At 37.4% G+C, this 20521-nt stretch overlaps 1 protein-coding gene across 1 annotated transcript in view; it reads right to left on the reverse strand.

Moving 5' to 3' along the window:
- The window catches only part of INPP4B (inositol polyphosphate-4-phosphatase type II B), a 272455-nt gene that overhangs the window by 22050 nt on the left and 229884 nt on the right, over positions 1-20521 (reverse strand). Inside the window, exons 21-26 of the mRNA XM_030450753.1 lie at positions 20178-20301; positions 19160-19277; positions 16481-16621; positions 14211-14308; positions 10006-10118; positions 5078-5232 (exon numbers count right to left, since the gene is read on the reverse strand). Coding sequence (XP_030306613.1) covers positions 5078-5232; positions 10006-10118; positions 14211-14308; positions 16481-16621; positions 19160-19277; positions 20178-20301 — 749 coding nt within the window. The remainder of the gene's footprint in view (positions 1-5077; positions 5233-10005; positions 10119-14210; positions 14309-16480; positions 16622-19159; positions 19278-20177; positions 20302-20521) is intronic.

Below are 20521 nucleotides of genomic sequence, written 5' to 3' on the forward strand. Positions count from 1 at the left end.
CCTGCAAAAGATGGACTTGGACATCTGGTCCTACTGAAACAGATAAAATGCAGGAGAATGTATTATAAAAGAACCACCAGTTTTACTTAATATGCCCATGGAGTCATGAGCTTCACTGGTAACCTTCCTGAGCCTGACACAGTGCAAATCAGATGTGTTTGGGTTTCCTTGTGGTTTTTTTGTTTGGTTGGTTGATTTTTTCTTTTAAAAAACAAAATTGCTTTCAAGACAGATTTATTTTGTGGAATCTAGAATTAGAAAACCTTAGGTTTAACATGGACTCCTCAAGGTACTGTTTGATACTTTTTGTCTGCAGAGGTTGTTTTCAGGCCCCCTCCTCTTTCCAGAACGATGCTCAGAAATAGCCTTTTGTCTAAAGCACTCCAACAAGGTGCCAGGTGCACTGAATCTTAGGACAGCTTGTGACCACCTCTCTCCATTTTGTCTTCATTCCCTGTGCTCTCTGTTGCTGTGTAAAAGAAGTAGAAATTTAGTTTTAGCAAACAAAACTGGATGCGTTTCAATGCACTGAAATTGGACCTTGCTGGAAGGTCTGCATCTGGATCCTGGTCTTTCATCCTGTCCTTTTGCTCTTGCTTCCTAGTCCACATAGCAATCATAACACCCTATTTTTGAGTATAAGCCCTTCCATGCCCAAGGTTTATCTCAAAGTATGGATTCTGCCTAGAACATCTGAATATCCTTGATTAAAGAGCTATTAGAGCAATCCCTCCTTCTCAACTTACACATCCTTAAGAAGAGATGCCCTCAGGAGCTATATGCTTCAAAACTGGGCCATCAAAAGGCCACACCTTGTTGCCCAGACCCATACTTTTCAATCAGATTCTTGAAAGGCAATTTCTTATTTAAATAATCTGAAAGATCCACGACTCCTTTTTCAGGTGAAAACAGCGTGTCCCACATTGCATCCAATTTTGTGTTCAGTGTCTGAAATCTGACAGGTACTGTGCCCTGCCAAGAATGATGATGAGGCTGAAAGCCTGGAGGCTTAACTCCAGACACTGCATTTGTCATTTAGTTTGCTTGTTTTTTACTTCTGAGGCTTTATTGGAATCATGCTCAAAAACCAGGAGACTCTGAAATTACTTCCTACCTCAGGCTTCCAATAGGGGCTCAGTCTCTGAAATATTAAAAGAAACAGGTGCAGAGAAGAAACAGAAAACCAAACAGAAAAAAAAAATCAAATTAGTTTTACAGAACTGCTTCATAACATGCTGCCCACCAGGGTCCAACCTCCCTTAAGCAGTGGCCAAAGCTCTAAAGATGAGAAGAAAAATTGTGTGACAGATACTGCAATGAACTGGGATAAATCAGTTTTGTCTCTTGGAATAGAGTTAACAGTGAATGACAGGAAATATTCTTATAATGGTAAATGGAAAAGTAAGAAAAAAATAATGAGGATTGGAAAACATGATTAATTGAAAGTGACAGTAACATTATAAATATGATTTGAGAATGATTTGAAGTGCAACAGAGAGGGATATGTGGATTTCCCTGACTCTGCACTAAGCATATCACCAAGATCAATGGAAGTCACATACCTACACCAAGAAAACTATATTGTATGGAATTACTTATGGAATAGCCCCTTTATTGCAATAGCTAGTTACACACAGAAGACACATCCATATATTATAAATTGCAAGTAATAAAGCTTGAATTCCTGTCATCATTTCACCACATTTTTCATGAACTAAAGGGACAACTAACAGAAAGATATTTTCCACAGTTTTTTTCTATTATTTTTTTAAGAAGTAATAAACACCATATAGCTTATCACTACAAGACACAATTCCACTTAGAATAATCCATGAAATAACAGCTACTGGCAGTATCTTCCAAAACAGTGTTGTACCATGTATATCAAAGAAAACAAACAGAAGCATCTGAAATTGCCTTTGGTTTGCTCAGAATTTTAGGGACACCAGAGAAGCTGAAATAAAAGCAGCAGCAGCATGAAGAAGCCCAGCACCTCCAAACTTCTGGTGGCCAGAAAGCAGGACCCCACAAGCACACAGCTTCCTTTTACAGCAGCCACCAAAGCTATGCCACAGCACTGGCCAGAAAAGAAAAACCTTTGCAGCAACACAGACACCTTTATAATTTTCCTGTCTCAAAATTATGGCATTTCCCATAAAGGCTGCTTTTGAATCCCCTCTTTTATAGCTCAGTTTGTTCCATGGTACTGTCTGTCTCCTACTGTTAACTCTTGAAAGAGCCTTTCAAAGATCAATGCAGTCTGTTAAGATTCTGGATGTTGAAAATGAATTTTTCTTGTCTGCTTTTCTTCTGCAAAACTGAAAAGTGATTTGTGGCAATCAGCATAAAGGGGTTTGATTGACAGAGTTTAACTAAGTGATCCAGAGAAGATTCATCAGGGGAAAATTGCTGAAATTCTGAATTAAATGGCACAGTTTTTCTCTGCTCTTAAAACAAAATAGCTTCTTTTAGATGTGAAAATCATTCTAAAAGCTTCTACAAGTAGTCAATGAAAAGCTTAGAAGTGCACAGCATAATCTGTCAAATAACACTCCACAGTAGTAATCAAATAAAAAGATAGGATAAAAGGGCAAGCATCACAACCACTACTAAACAAGTCTCTTCACCTCACTCACACAAACTTCAAAATGTAGCTGCCAAATTTCTCTCAAACTTCTCTTGGAGCTTTAGCTGAAACCCCAATACATCCCTTCCAATGGAAACCATGGTGCTATTTTTACCCCCCCTCTCTCTTTAGCTTGGCTGTGCTTTCCTTCCCTTCCCAGTTTGTTTTCTCCAAGTGCATTTCTCTTCAATTCACCTTTCTCCTCCTGTCCAGAGAATAAAAGCCAGCTGGAGCATCCTTGCCACACTCCCTGGTCAGTGGTGGAGAGAGAGGAAAGCCTGGGTCACCTCCATGAGCACCTCCAGTGACAGGTGGGGAGGAAGAGACAGTCCCTGCAGGATGTCAATGGCATCAAAGATACCAAAAAAAGCACCCAAAGACAACTCTTAAAACTGCCTGACCATCTCTCATGAGGACTGTGTATCCTCATTTGACATTTTTACTCTTCTGTTCTGAATTTTTGGGGCTTTAATTCACCAGCTCATGAGAAAAAAAAAAGTTGGCTGACCTTTTTTTTTTTTCCCTCCAGTTGTGTGACCAGTGTTCTAAAGATGGAAACCAGCATAGGCACAAGATCTGTGTATTCTTTACACTGATGGTGCAGGTTATTTTTTATGCTACTGCCAAAACTCATGCCTTCCATCCAGCATGACAACTACCTCACTTCATGTTGTTTCAAATCAATTTACAGGATACTACTGGGGTAAAGCTCTTCTGTTTAAAACTACAGCAAAAATACAGAATTAACATTTTGTGATGGTGTTTCAACCTCATATATCCATCTGCTTACTTAAGTTTAAAGTTTCCTCCTGATTTTCTGAGCTTTTCACCATTCCTTTGTGATTCCAATTGATTTTTACCTGCAAGTACAACTAATCTGTTAAACTCCTCAGATTTTAGATCAGCTACATGACAGACATTTTAGTCTACAAAACCTACCACAACTTTGTGTGTTGTCTGTATAAATATCAGGTCTTTTGTTCTTTTTAATAAAGCAGGCTTATATCTGTGTAACTTTTCCAATCTACTACTCAATGCTATTCTAGCATAATAATGATTTTATATACTTAGTTTTCCTGCATCTGCTGATTTGCTGTTTCTTACACACTTCCATATTATTGGAGACATAAAAGAAAATAACATTTGAAATGCCAACACAAATGAAATTTAATGGAGAAAACTGATTTTTTTGTCATTAATGATAAAACATGTAGTTATGGAAGACTGCACACAAGCCATTCACTCACTGAAATAGTGCAGAAGCTACAGGATTTATGCAAGCTGGTGATAAATACAAAAAACACACCTCAGTTTAACACATCACACCACATTAGCACCTTGGAAATCAACTCTGCAGCCATCTCAGTGTCTGCTCAATTGCTCTTTGTAGACAAACTCTATTCTTCAAATCCTTGCCAAAGGATAAAAGGACTCTACATGGGCTAACCTACATTAAACACCTCATCTGACAGTACTAAATATTAAGGTAAAGAATTATCAATTACAGACTTTAAACATCATTGTTTACTTAGATATGATCTCTGCAAATCCAACAATTTGTGCTCCACAGAAGTGCAAGGTAGGATTCAGTTTCTTTTTTGCAGGCTGACCACATTTTTCCTACAAGTTCTGCAGTGACTTGGGTTGTCTGCTATGTGAAAGTTGTGGATACATTTTTTAAACTCTTCTCAAAAATAAAACAGTACTCATTAAGCCAATGATGGAAGTTTCGTCAGAGAACACAGCATCTGGGTTCATTCTGTGACCAGAACTTTTTTTTTTAATGCACCAAAGATTTAGATAATCAGGAATTTTTACCTATTATAATTACATAACCCTGATAACATCAGCCTCAATTTCTACATTATTGTAATTTAGAATTAAACATAGTTTTTATTGTTTGGTTGTTTGTTTTTTTTAAGCACAGTGAAGATTTTATCTGATCTAGTGGCAACCATCATCTGTCCAAAGCTACTTGGGTATATATTTCACTTTTAATAATACGAGCTAATAAGAATGGCCATCTGTAACAAATGCTGATTCTGCTTTTACTATATTTGCCTGAATTTTACAAAATGATTTAATACGTGTAAACATTTAAACAATACTCTTAAAACAGAAAGTGATGGGTTTTTAACATAGTCACAGAATGTTGTTAAAATTTTAACCCTTATGAAAACCTAAGACCTTGTTAAAATAAGTGCCGTTTACCTTGGTCAATATCTACAGTCAGGGAAGTGACACAGAGGAAGTTTCACATACCCATCTCAGAAGATTTAATTAGGGATGAAATGGGGAATTGCAAAGGCCTTTCCTGCAGGGTCACTTACCAGCTGGCATGCTCAGCTCTTGGCTAAACCAGAACTGGGGCCTCTTGCACATTTGCAGAGAGCTTTGGACTGCTCCTGCCTTAGCCCAAAACTCAAGGGACATGCAATGACCTCCACCTACCTTCTCATACAATCCAGGGCACGAATGAAGAAGTCTTTGTGGAGCTGATGCTCATCCCTCAGGATGGAGCACTGCTCCAGGGTCACCGACATGGACGTGCGGTCCTTGGCACTTTTGCAGCAGGTGAAGCGAACCCCGTTCAGCTTGCGGCAGATCTGCAACACAGACAGACCTCAACCTTCTGCCCCTTTTTTCACAACTCCCGTTCTCTCCACACTGCTGAATTCCCACAGTTCTGCAATCCCAATGAATCGCAAGGAATAGATAGAACGATGCTACCTGAAAGGAGGTTGGAGCCAGGTGGGGGTTAGTCTCTTTTGCCGGACGGCTTTCAACAAGACAAGAGGGCAGGGTCTCAAGTTGTGCCAGGGGAAATTTAGGTTAGATATTAGATAGAATTTCTTTCTGGAGAGGGTGATCAGACATTGGAATGGGCTGCCCAGGGAAGTAGTGGATTCTCCATGTCTGGAGGTATTTCAAAAGAGACTGGATGTGGCACTCAGTGCCATGGGCTGGGAACTGCAGCAGGAGTGGATCAAGGGTTGGACTCGATGATCTCTGAGGTTCCTTCCAACCCAGCCAATTCTATGATTCTATTTCTTGAGGAAAAATAGCTAAGGAAAAGGTAGTAACTTAATTATAGGGCTGTAGGGTCCTGGCAGATAAATCAGTTCCTACTGCTGCCTTGAGGATTTTCATATCCTAAGGATTATGCCCCTCCTGGCCTGACAAACTGCTTAAAGGAATGGTCAATTTATGTTTTGTTTATAAATGTGTGTGATTAACAGTCTACAAAAATACCACCAAAAGATTATAGCTACGGCCCTATAGCACATTTCCAATTTGTCCAAATGACACTTTTTTTAAAAGCAGATCCTCGGGGCTTTCATTAGCAGGACAAACCTACAAATAACCAGCCCACTGAGGAAAAAGGGGCCCTAACTCATTTTAAGAGATGGCTGCACACAATCTTGCACTCTTGTCACCATCATCTCTCTTTGCTGCTCATCCCAACCCCCACCCCTCTACCAAATGAAGCAAGGAACTGATGGTGGACCCCAACCACCCCAAGCCCTACCCCCCAACATACTATTCTTAGTTCTAAGCATTTTAAAGCAAGTCACTGAAATTAGGTCTAGACACACTGCACCTTACCAAACCATTGCATCCAATTTCCTGAAGAAAACAAAACATTTTTGTGAGCCTAGACTTGAAAAGGAAAAGCTGCTTCATAGTTTTCTCACTTTTTTTTTCACCCAGCCTATTCATTTAAAGCTGAACAACTAATGTCTGAACAACTAATGAATGTGGAAATAAAAGAAGAAAAAAACTTTGAAAAGTCTTTTTAAACTCAGATTCAGGGACACAGAGAACTACCTACTCATGATGGTATAGATTCAGGCACATCTCTCTTTGTACTGAGTTTAAGCACAGTTTTTATTTTTAATGGGCAAAAAATTCTATGCATGACCCAGACAAATAAAGCTTAACACAAATTACTTCCATGGACTCCCTACTTTCACTGTATATTTAAAATAAAATTACACAGGATAAGGGGAAAATGACATCTTTTTAAAGATAAGAATTTATCTTAAGAATTTGTCACTGTACCAGCCCATTAGTTCATATTCTGGATTCAAACAATATTGCTAGAAACAGGAAAATCTGAAGGAGAGCTGGTGTGCCCAAACCTGTGCCCTGATGTACTTCGGCCTAAGAGAAGGTAAAACCCTCTGCCCACTTCTGCTTGCTCCTATCTCTGGAAAATCACAGATATAACAGTATCAAAAAAAGGAAAAATATGTGAATAGGGCAAGGCAATAAATTACAGCACTTAAGGCTCACCCTAAAGAACTTCTCAGCTTCTTTATCAAGTGTTTACTTGGGATCATGAAGGATGAAACTGGAACCCAATCCTAGTCTCAATTCAACTGATAAGCAGTTTTTAATCCATTAACTGCATTTCTCAAAAATTTTATTAAAATCAATGGCATAGACAATATTTACAGTGTTTAAGGTCTTTGTGATACTGTGGTAAGGGAACTTTCCAAAGCTGAATGCAGGAAACTAATTATTAAGTATAACTTTAAATCCAAAGAAATACCAAGTACTAAAGGTGAACCTGTGTTTCCTTCCTCCAAGAATCCAAACAATTTTATTATTTTTTTTAATTTGGAAAGTTGCACTGGGATTTAAATTAAGTTGTATATGACAAACTTTTTTTTAAAGGAAGGTATCAAGCAGTGCTGATAATGCTGTGTGACTTAACTGCTTAACTAAGAGATTAATTCCCTTTACAACAGTCTCTTTTAAAGTCTGAGTCATTGTAACAACTCAAAGTCTGTGAAAAAAGGAAAAAGGTAAATATTCTGGATGAATGCTGGCCTCTGATGTGGTGAAGGGAGACTGAATCCAAATTTGGGTTGACAGCACACATGCCAGTGTTGGTAAGTGACTGTCAGTTCAGAACTGAGATGCATTCCAGGCACAAGCAAATGACCCACAAGCTTATTCTGCACTGAAGTTCAGTACAAAAGTCTCAGTTCTTTTAAAGTGGATTAAATAGAAAACAACTTGTTAACTGAAATAAACAAACTTAAAAACCCTTAGATTCTGACTGAAGGAGAAGAGTAGGCTAACCTGAGAGGCTGGCCCAGATTAATCCTCAGAATAATTCATTTCACTGAGCAGCAGCAGTTAATGGAAGTAAATAATTAAAATGGGCAAATACAATGATCTGATGCTCTAGAATTCTAAGGGACAACATCAAATATATGGTAATGTCATCATATCACAGCTTGCAACTAGAATGCAACTTTAATTTGATCCTCAACTTTGCTTATTCCTTCCTCAACCATTGATGATATAGGAGAAGTAGACTTAACATTTATTTGGGTTTTAGAAAGTCTCCCTTGCAAACAGAGATTAAATTATTAGGATTGTGATTAATCTTAAAGAGAAGATGATAAAAGCATAAAGCCCCATGAAGACTTAAGCAAGGATAAATTAATACTCTGCTTGTTTTTCCTGCTATAGGGCAGAACCAAGTGTGAAGTTTAGGAAATAAAGTATAACCTTTAAATCTCTGTCCCATTAGATTTAAAACAAGAAATTTTTGTGATATCTGTGTGCAGAAGTTGACTTTCTGAATGCAGATGTGTTCTCACAGCCCCATTGTAATACAGATTACATGTAGGAGAAGGTAAATGTGCATATCCATGTAGAATGTCATGCACCTAGTGCAATAACCAAGTGCTACCCTTACAGCAGGGAATGATGCTTTTCCAATAGATAAATGTAACCCAGTGTAACCCTGTAGGTCAGTGGGTCCCAAAATACATATTTCAGAGAAATGCAAAGAGAAATATCTGAAATCTGAAACAGTCTGTACATCCAAGGAATGCTTTTTACCCATTAAATTATTTTCAGGGAATCCTGAATAGAGGGTAGAACAGTCTACATCCAAATATGAAGTAAATTCTGTGACTTTCTTTGTAGCTCATTTTACACTATCCTGTGCTGATTAATCTTTTACTTCTTTAAAAAAACAATGTTTCACAGTTACTGAAGAACTGGTAATGCAAAAAAAGTTTAGATTTTTATTTACAACAGATTTATACTGCAACAGCACGTGATAGTATTTATTAATCACAAGGCAAAATGTTACTAGCAATATAAAAAATTATAGCTGTGTTATTAGTACAAAGACATACTTAATATTGCCTTGTTCCTGGTGTTAGTGAAAAGTCATTAAAAACTTCATAGTTATTTTGTATCAAATACATATTTGCTTTGAAGGGCATCTGCATGCAAGTTCCCAAAAGACAAATTCTTGCTTCAGCTTCACTGGACACCAAAGACTCAAGTCACTGCTTGTATAAATGGGCAGATACCACAGGTACTTCTCTAAATCTGATAATTATTTGTTTGAATATCACATTGCTGAAAACCTTGATCTCTTTATAAATATCTATAGGCTCGTTTTGATGGTTTTTTTCTTCACATGTGTGTGCAAACCCCACAGCATTGAGAAACTAAAAGGAATTAATTGAATAAAGCAAGCAAGTTTGTATCACTATCAGTTTCCTTGGAGGGGCTGTCATGGTGACACTGTCTAAAAAACTCATAAAATGATAAAATGTGATTGTTTACAAGTTGTATTGTACAATTAAACAAGTATTTATAAAACATAACTACCTCAATTACAGCAATACTGAACAGAAGCCAGAGCAAGCAATCATGTTCTGCATTATACCTTAAGGCTTATGGAAACTAAGTGATAAAAGGAGGATGTTTTGAATAACCACATTTTTGTATTATCAAGGAATGGACGATTTTAAACTACATCAAAAAAAAAAGGTTAGATACTGTAGCTGAATCCTGTATTGTTTCTTATATAAAGTGATCTATTTACAGCTATGTGGGATCACCCAAAAAATTAATTCTGCCCATGCTGGGGATGCCCAGGCAGACTCAGTTAAATTAAAAACATGGCCAAACAAAAAGCAGATTTCTTTTCACCTGTTACACAACTCTCTGAGCTAAATGAAAAATCCTGCACCTGAGACAAAAAACCCCAAGCAGAGGCACAGGCCACAGAGCACCCAACCAGGAGAAGCTCTCAGAAGTCCTCAGAAAAGGGCCTGGCAGATGTAGAGTACAAGAAAATGACCCAGACCACCTTTTGCTTTGAATTCTACCAAGCTCTGCCAGTTAAGAAAGTGAGGGAAAGAAAATACCTGTAATTTAAGTGCAGGAGGAAGAGAGACCATCAGAATGGAAATAGTTGTAGAGCTATTTCAGAATACCTGACACTTAATTACTGGGTTTTCCAATCACATCCTTCAAGTCCTCTGCACTTACAGAATCAGCAGACAGGTGAAAATTACTTCATCATGCAAATGTATCTGAACCAAGACAGAGCTCACCGTAGCAGCCAGCCACATGATTTCCACATTCTTTCTCTTTTTGCACTGGATATTTTGATGGAGATTTTCTAGCAAACCCTTTAAGTCATTTTGTTCTTGAAAATGTGGCAGACCTGAAAAAAAAAGGATGGTAAGGTTTATGATAGGGTGGTGCTGACTAAAGATTGTCCTTACGAAAGAACAGGTCTGTTATTTACAACTTTATTTTGTAACACAGAAGACAAACACCAACTAAATATTAGGAAGTCAGTAAAACTTATTTAAGTATTGGGTTGTCCTTCCTAAGGTCTCCACCACAGAAAATTAAAGTGTCTTCAACATTAACCTTATAAATGGATGGTGAAAACATTCAAATCCCTGCTCAGTTGTATTGATCAAATATAATAGATATTAAATGGAGATAATAGCTGAGTGTATTAAAATCTGCCTTGGGTTGGGGTCTTTTTTTCTTTTTAAGTAAAAATATTTTGCTTTTTTTTTTCCAAAATGGAACATGCCATTTCTGTTATAGAACTATACTTCAGTTCCTGATATAGCACATGAAGAAGGATAAACAGCACTAAATACCATCCCCAAAAAACCTAGCAAAGGATATTTCTCAGTCTGAAATTAAATGGGACTTAATGAAATACAATATAATTTCAGGCTTACTTAAAACCCCAAATTTTACCTGCTTGCCCTGGGTATGGCAGCTGTGCTTTTATTTTATTACTGTAGATCCCTAGAGGGAAACTCAAGAAAGAATAGGCAATTCAATTGGCTCTTCTTGCTTTTTGTGTGTGTATATATATTTATAGAAGGATTTTATTCAATGTAACTGCTATAAGTTTTGAAAATGAGTAAAACCAGCCAAAATCTGTTCTTCAAAATTATTTCATCTAATGGTAGTGAAATAAAAAAGTTAAAAGCTATAATCACCAAAGAAGGGCTCAGAACCAGCTGAAACAGAAGTAAAACAAATTGATCAAGTGACATTTTTTTCAACAAGAAAAAGTACAATATTCCACCTAGTGGGAAAAAAACCCAAAACAATCCAAGCCCTAACTCAAGAACCAAGATTTACATTTCATGAGGCCAATGTAGGTCAAACTCCTATTCTCCTAGCCTGATCACAGCTGGAATGATCCCACTTACCAACAGGCTTTTACCTTTTACCTCTAATGAATTCTGCAGCTTCCCTTATCCACGAGTCACAGTAAGAAGGAATTTAAATACACTCAAAAGAACTATTTTAAAATGGTCTAAGTTGTCTCACCCTTACTGTGTTGCCAAAAAGAACCAAAGTACTGCAAAGTACAGTGAAGCTGGGTTTTAATATGCTTGATGGGGTTTATATGTGTAATATAAATCCTGATCATGCAATTTGGTATATAAATATACATCATAACCTGCTAGACTATTATACTTATCCTGCATCTGTTTCTTTAAACCACACAGCATAAGAGGAATGCTCTAAAAAGTTGCTTCCAGATTACAAGAATGTAACACTGAACACTTTATTCCTTCAAAGTACTTTTCCTTTGGTTCAATGTAGAAAATGCATCATCTCAGAGAGTTGACTTCACCATAGATAAAGCAGGATTCTCTAATGTATAACACTGTCAAATAAGCCACATCCTGGCTGGGTGTGATGGATTGCTTAAATTCCTTGTGTCACACAGCAGTATTAAACCATCAAATCATTCCCATAAATTATAAGAGGGAAAAGCCTAAAAGTATAAAACAGACACACAGACTTGGTGTTGGAAATGCAGGTACTGCTATATACATTACAAGGCTATGGAAGAAAATCCTTACTTGCTTGCAGGTTTTCCAAACCTTGCATTTATCCCTCTCCTCCCATGGGATCACACTGCACACCACTGATGCTGCTGGGGTCTTAAGTCTCAAGTCAGCAACACCAAATATCACACAAAACAGGGTTCTCCAATTTTATGCATTCAGCTATTTAAATTGAGGTCTAAGCTGCTCTTTTCAATTAATTATCTGCTACTGAGCAGCAATCATAGCTTTTTATCCCCTTCCTATCATGAGCTATGCTGATAAAGCAGTGCTATTGTAGTGCCTAAACCAGAACTACATTTTATTGGCATTTTTTGTAGGAATCTTTCTAGAAGCCCATTATTATTTACTGATTTCAGAGATTCCTATTAGAGAATTACAGAGATTAAGTAGCAGGTGAGTGACAGAGTCCATATACACCTAAAAGAAGAGTCAGTATTTGGCAGATGCAGTTACATGCAGCTGATTATTTTTAATAATTGTGAATTCTAGTGAGAAAGCTGGAATATTACTGGCTATGGGAATTACAGAGATGAAAGGAAAACTAACAGAAAGGTGGGAGCAGCAATTGAATTCTTTGAAATGGAATATTTGAATGAAGCAGCAAGTGAGGTGGCCTTAGAATAGTGGATGAAAAAACCTGGGGCCAAGAGGATTCAGAGTCCCCAAATCCTGCCTGGTTTGCTGAGCACTCTCTGTAACTTACAGCTTGGTGAACTGGGTCCAGCTTTTATTCTGTAGCACAGATTTGGCACTGCAGAAACTATTTGGGAAGGTGGGACAAAACCACCAAGGAGCCATCAGTACTGAATGGCTTTCACTTGGCTACACCCCGAAAGCTGCTTCCAGCTTGGATGGAAGTTCATCTTCCCAAGAACTTGGGCATAGCAGTGTGGGAAAAGAGGAGGAATTGAAGCCTGCCCTCAGCTGACCTATTTTTCCAGGGAGCTGTTTTGAAAGGCACATTACTTTAAGGCAAAAGAATGAATCTGTGTAATGAATGGCAGGGAGCTACTGCAAGGGAAACAGAACCAGAAGGTGGTTTGTGTTCTGTAAAAATTCATACAAAGAACAGACTCAGAACTCAGAGGTATAGACAAGCAAGAAAGCAATAATAACCAAAAAGACATGATAAATTAGGTAAGTGCAGTTCTCAAAAGCCTGCATGGTCTGGAAGAAGTCCAGGAAGATTGTGGGGCTCACTCATAATCCTTCTGCAGGCAGACAGGACAAGCTCAGGTATTCTGCTGGTGAAAAGTATTCAACACTATCTGCATGCAAATTTTTGCTTTTTATATAATAGGATAAATTTATGAGGGAGTAGATCTACCCTAGACCAAACCACAGGTGAGGTTAGTGTTTTAGGATGCTTTCTTGGCAGGATTCCCCTGAATTAATGGCTAGCTTTTTGTCTGAGTTTTCCTGTAGCTATCCCTAGGAATACTAGAGATGTGGCTGGATGGGCATACAGCCCAGCCTTTAGGAACAGAGTTTTCACTTCTGCCAGAATTATTAGCAATTTCAAATAATTCTGATATAAAAGCTAAGTATGTAGAAATACACAGTAACATGTTAGATATAACTGCAAGTACACACATGTAATGGATAATTTGCATCAGCACAAAGTATTTTTTAACAGAATAGAAACTTCACATGGGATTTCAACCAGCAGTAATCACCCTGAGTGTGTTGGAGGGTGACAGATCTTTAGATTCAACATATTCACCCCCACCAGCTGCACACCAGAGCTGAAGGAGCAGAGATCTATATCCAAGCCACTTAAAATCAGACTGCAAACTCTGCAGCACTTGGGAATATAGTTTAGGCATCCTTTAATACAATTAGATTTATACAAATGCTCTTCTCAGTGTTTGCTTTCAGTGATCCAAATAACACAACTGTAATGTTTATGATAAATTACTACAAAAGTGGGATATAGGGTCTCTTCTGATGGAATGATGCTGTCAGTGACATTATGATGTGGCTCATTACTTGTATTTGCATCTGCAGATTTCTCAGTGGTTTGCCAGACCTTAATACATATTCCAAGTAAGAATGGAGGGAATGACTGAAACTGATTAGAATTCCCACTGAGTATTTCTGTCCAAATATAGAAGGTACAGACTGTCCTCTACTTGAAATACTAAAAAGAGTATTATATTAATCATTTTTAAAAGATGTTCTGCCTTATTCTGTTTCACTCTCCCTGTAGTTTATGCTGTGGCCATGGGCCTGCAGTTGCTACTGAGTTCAGCAGGGTTGTGTACAGGCACAAAGTGTTAAAATCTATGGAACAGCTGTATGGGATTGAGGCCTTAATGTAAAAGCTGCCTGCTACCACTGCCTTAATACTACTTGCTTATACATCTCCACCTGTCAAACCTTTTCCAAGCCATTTGGACATTGCATTCTTTTGTACTCACAATCAGGAGGCATTTTTTCTGTAAACAGCTTGTAATATTCTTTTAGAAGTTCTAAGTTTTCCTGGTTAATGTTTTCCTGCAAAGTGGTATCTCCAAACCTATAAAAAAAGCAGAATACAATGATAACAAAAAAGCAAACCCAAACCTAATTATCCTTTAGAATGAGTGCTTTGCATAAAGAAATAACTTTATTTTTTTCTATTGCTGAATGTATTTTGTCAAATGTACAGTTAGTTGCTGATGTCTCACATACTTTACAACCACAGTTTGTCAAAGAGGTCATCACTCATGGCCAATCCCTCCAAAAACTTATGGGCAGAGTAATCCATTTGCAAATAAATATTCAAGAAAGTAAATATTCTTTTTTGTGTCACAAATCCAGAATAAACACAAGGGCTCTTTGTGGGAATTTCAAAGGCAGAGAACACCAACACCAACATTTCTTACTGCTCCTGCTGCTTAGGTACATTCATTTTTACCAGTGTTGGACAACACTGAAGCCACAGAAGATGAACAAGTGTTAGGTATCAGGTGGAAAGCCTTCTGAAGAACAAATTTCTGGTCAGGTCTGAGAATATTTGCTATAAGTAGTCAAACTGATTACTTCTCTGGGCCTTCTGCCCTATTCTGCTGCTCAGCTGGTAGTTATCTCAGTTTCTTGTATTTTAAACTAATGAGAGGACCATTTCTCTGCTGCTTTTCACAGTGATTTCACCATTAAGCTTCAGAGAGCTGCGAGCTGAGTTCTGCTGCCTGGATCTGAGCTGCAGCTGGGTCAGGAACAGGGTCTGGGCTTTCCTGCACCAACCCAGGCTGCTGGGAACATCACCAGGTTGGCATCATCCTGAACCTCACAGAAAGCTCAGAGAGCAGCAGGATGTCAGGATGCATGGCAAAAACTCTACAGCTGCCAGGATTCACATAGGCTAAAACCAAACCAAACCAAACCAGAAAAAAAAAAAAACACAACCCACCACAAAAATGCAAAAATACTCCCAAAAAACCCACAAAAACAAAACAAAGAAACAAGAAACAAAACAAAAAAAAACAAGACAAAAACCCAAAAAACAAAAGAAAACCCAAAACAAGAAACCCAAACAAAAAACCCACAAGAAACCCCAAAAAATCAAAAAACACCTTAAAAACAAAAAACAAAAAGAAAACAATAAAAACCCCACAAAACCATTAAAAGTCAACAAACAAAAAAACAAAAGGAAAAAACCCCAAAAGCAAAAAACAAAAGCAAAGGAAAAAAAAAAACAAACCAGAAGCAAAAAACCCCAAAGCAAAGTCAAAAGCAAAAAAAACAAAAGCAAAAAAATCAAAAGCAAAAAACTAAAAGCAAAAACCCATATGGCTATAAAGAACACGAGGTAAAACTCCTGTTGAGCTCAACTTCTTGCTTATTATCTGGGTTAATGGTTTTTCACTTGTCTCTCTATTTTTCCAGCTACATTTTCAGTTTTGGTTTTGAGCTGCAGTTAATGCATTCTGAAGATAAGTATTGCCTAACTTGGATGCTCAGTTAATAAAACCAGCAAATAATAATAATAATAATAATAATAATAATAGTTATTATTATCATTATATATATATACCTGTCTTATTGTTGCTATCTACCTTGCAGTTCTAGCATTGCACAAACTTGGTAATTTAAAATGCCCAGCAGATACCCTTCACTTGGAAGAGAAAATTAATAGGTTGGTGAAAGTGACTGTTGTACTAATTAATTAATTCCCAGCAACCTTTCCAGAGAAGTAATATTAACACATGAGAACTTCAGCATCAGCCTTCATGTTTCTACAAACATGCTACTAATGCATTCCCTATTACTAACTGCCCATCCTCAACCCTGGAAAAAAGTCCTAAAAAGCTGAGAAAAATGATCTGTTTCTAGCTTATAACTTGTCCAGCATCTTTAATCCCACCTGATGATAACAAGAGTTTCCAGTTTTCAAACTCATGTTTGAGAAGGACAAAGAACTGTAGAGGAACAAAATTATACATCCCAGAAGTATAAATTAATTTGCTATCTGTATCCAAATGAAACTTGGTGTTGATTGTGTGAAATGAAGTCCTGCATGTGATCTTTTTCATTAGAATGCATTGCTTCATAGATTGTGCTTCTTTATTCTAATACTTTTAAAAATAAACACCAAGTCAATGTAAGATGGTCCAAGAGTAAATGACACAAGAGATTTCTTTTAATCCTGAGAGACATCCTGTACTAAAATGGCATACTTGGAAAACACAACAAGTTTTTTTCTTACCTCTCTGCAAGTGTTTGCTGCTCATTGATTCCAACATTAAAGAGGACTGGATACATACGAAGGAGTTTTCCTTCTTTAATCTCCTGGGGCAGCAACTCAAACATCTTTGCTGGAAGCTGGACCTCTATAACATAATGTTCACTAAGAAAAATAAGAAGAATAAGGATGGGAATACTGACTATGCTTGAAACTGCAACCTTCCTAAGCTATAGGCAACATGTATATTTATAAATCAGTTCCACCCTTTTCTCCTTGATTATATTGAGCTATAAAAAGGGACAGTTCATCTTGTTTGTTTTAAGAGCATAATGAAGCTATCTGGAAAAAGGCAGGTATACAGAATTGCACATTTTTGATACTGCCTTCAACATTGAAATCAAAATAAGACTGAAGATGAAAGCAGTACAAAAGTAATCTGCTACCAAAACACCAATGAGAACACATGAACTCCTACAATGCAGCTTAACAGAGTTACAAACCCAGCTTCCCCTCAGAAGTCACAGCTTGATGCTGTATCCACTCTAAATGGAGTATTATCAAAAACCTCTGACAAAAAATCAAAGGAAAATTCTCATTTTGTTCAGTGGCTGGAATTTCAACTTTTAAGTTGTCTCAGGAAAATGGAGTGGAGAAATCCAGTATGTTTAGGAGAGTAAATAGTCATTATCTCTTTCATCATGAATTCTATAAATGTAGGTATTAAATATTTAAATGTATACGATTTCACTAAAGCAGGACTGCTTAAGAATATCCTTGTCTTTGACTTCTTTTGCTTTACTCTCCAATATTTGTTATCACCACAAATGAAGACAGAAAACCACTTAGAAGACCTCTAAAAATTAACCCCATGCAGCAGCAGGCCATGGACCCTGCAGCTCTTTGCAGTTGGCTGAAATGGCAATGAACACAAACCAAGACATACCCATATACATTTGCTTTGCAAGAGAAAAAAAATGCATTCACACATCACAGCTGAAAGGTGCTTTAGCAGCTCTTCTTTCAGCTAAGTGACAAGTTTTTAGATCACTTCAATATGGCTCAAAGTGCCTTGCTGAAAAACTGTCAAACCCTGGGATGCTTCATGTGCCCAAATTCATTCTATGAAAGAATTTATGAATTCTGGCAGTATAAAAGAAGCTGAGTGCCTGACCAGGACTTCACATTGTCAGGTTTAGTCACCCATATCAGCAGGTTAGAGCATTCCCAGTCAAGGGATTGATTTATTTGTGGACACTGAAACTCAGTCTTAAGCACTTCCCTAGGAAAAAAAAAGGTAGGAATTTGTAGCTTAATTTTCTGTCTTGAATTTCTAGTCTTTAGTCACATTTGATTGAACCACATCAGGTAAGGACAAAAGTGATCTAAAAATTGTGGGGTATTTAAACATTATTAGAAACTCACTAGGATTTGCACTGTCTTCACTTTTATGGTTGTTTTCCAATGCTGCCCAACAGGAGCTGTCTCAGCAGAGCTCTAACAGGAATGGGGCACTTCCACACATTGGCTTAAAGAGTTGTTTTTTTTTGGTCTGATACAGATTCCATCCAGTGAACACCTCCCAGTAAACAGGAGACCACAACCACAGGCAGCAATTCTTCTTCCTAAGGACTGACTATTGCAGCAATCCATGAATGGCTGAGGAAGCTCAAGGCCCAGTCATGGCAGTAAGCAAGCAAAGCTGCTGGATTTTCCAGGATTTTTTATTGCTGTGAGTTACAAAGGATTGATTTCTTCTGCTTTATCTACAGACTGTAATTATTCTTAATTTATCCTGATCTGTTGCCTATTGCACTCCAGCCTTCCTGCTATTTATATCAATCCTTTCTCCTCAGGCCCATAGGACTAAGAGAGTAATCCAGAATAATTAAGTAAATCAGTGGTGAAACCCCCCTTCAGAGGAAAGATATTTTCTAAAAGTTGCTTCTTTTAGCTGAATTTAATTTGGAGTCATCTTAAGAACAGTGATACTATTAAGGAAGTGATTCTGCACAAGTAAAAACATTTGGAGCTTCAGACTAGAATAATAATGAAGATGAAAACCCCATTTATCCGATGGAATGATCTTGTTAACCCTCTTATAACCATAAATAAGGAAATATTATGGTTCATGTCTTGATATTCAGAAGCACTTATGTGTGATGATTAATTTCCTAGCAGCTTTATGCAAGGGTTTCTGCTATGTCCTGTGTGACCTTCAGCAACTAAGACAGATTTAATTTTTCATAAGTGGCCACTAAGTACTGGCATCTGAGTTTTCCCTTTTCCATCTTGAGACAATCAAGGACTAACTGAGAAATGTGATTTCCTTTGTCACATTGAAATACAAGTCATGGACACCTCAAAACCAAGCTTTCTTTAGCTAGAGGACACTTCTGTAAGTATTGAACCTGTCACTTTTCTTTGATTCAGTATCTAGATACTGAAATTGCAACAGGAACCTTGTCCAACCCAGACACTGTTTTGATTAATTGGAATTTTGAGCTTTTCACCAGGAAAGGAACCCAGAACCCCTAATGCAAGTAGCTTTAACTACCTCATTACAGGTCCACTCACCTCATGAAAAATAAAACTACTGTGTTTTCAATAGAATTAATCAAGAAAATCATGATTCTCTGGGCTTTCTTGTGCTACAGATTGGAAGCACAGGCCATGGGCTCCAGGAAACAAAAAAGTTCTTACCGCCTGCCTGTTATAACAGGCAAAAAATCTTCTGATTTGGCTTCTATGACTTTAAACATTACTTTCTGCAAATCTGCAATTCCCACAGCCATGTCTTCTAGCATCCCTGCTTCTTCACCTGTGTGGAAAGATTACAGAGATTATTAAAAGAATAGACAGGCCAGTCACCGAATAGGGTACAGGAAAGCAATTTGAGGTTTTTATTTTCCAGTCTCTGCATCTAAAAATCACAGCTCCAAATCCACATTAAAGTAACCTACATAAAAGCAGACTGATTTTTTAGAACTGCTGACAATTCTCTGTGGCCTAAATGGTGACTATGAGTATTAAGCATCCTTGAAAATCAGGCTGCTCTGTATGTGCACAGAATAAACTCAGAAAAGCAATTTTTTTTTCTATTCTGAAAGTGGCTTTAAAGACTGTCCCACTGACAGAGGAACAAAGGTTTTAAGAATAACAACAGTGAGCATCATGCAAAAAGGAGCCTGAGAGCAACTTCCCAGTGAGGATCTGCAATTGCCTGTGAACTAAAGAGCTGCACAAATGCTAAATCCCTCTGCAATGTTCAAAAATTCCAATTTGGGGAAGGATTCCAATAGACCCAGGTCAAAGCCATTAGAAATATATGACCACTTCTCTGAGTCCTTTTTATTACCTATCAAATTATGCCATCAGGCTAATGATTAAACAGTTTTCAAGCTATCTTCACATCACCATCACTGGTGTTGTCAGGGCATTTGTTGACAAAGTCAATAACTGTTTAAATCTGCTGTTTGGGTTAGTTTTATTGTCTTGGTTTGAGAACAGTTTATAAACCTGCTGTTTTGGGTCAGGACAAACACAAATGGAGGCAGTTTTTTACTATTTATGACAAGGAAGCCTACTGTCTCCTCAAGATAATAATTTTTTGACTTAATAAACCAAATTACTGAAAGCAGAACAGAGGTTAAAATAAGAACTTTCTGGGTAAACGTTTGGTCTGGATGCTTGAGGAACTTTGTCCAAGAGCAATACTTACTATAAGTACTGAGGAGTCCTTCATATTGTACAAGCAATCCAACAGTATGAAGCTGTTGCAAAAATCCTTGATCATGTAAACCTGTGTGCAGTTTGATTATAAACCCACAGACCAATCCAGCAAGCTATAAAGACAATGAAATACTTTGAAATTAAGAGATGCACTGGTACAACATAGGTAACAGTTTACTATCATTTTACTATCATTCTCTCATTATACACCACAGAAGTAATATTTATGTGCTTGAGAAAACAGCACAGATATTTCTGTTTAGTGACTACATACATAGTTTTATATTAATGCATTATTAAGGCACTTTAAAAAAAAAGAAAAAAAAAAATCAG

Source organism: Calypte anna, chromosome 4B (genome assembly GCF_003957555.1).
Source record: "Calypte anna isolate BGI_N300 chromosome 4B, bCalAnn1_v1.p, whole genome shotgun sequence".
NCBI classification, from domain to species: Eukaryota; Metazoa; Chordata; class Aves; order Apodiformes; family Trochilidae; genus Calypte; species Calypte anna.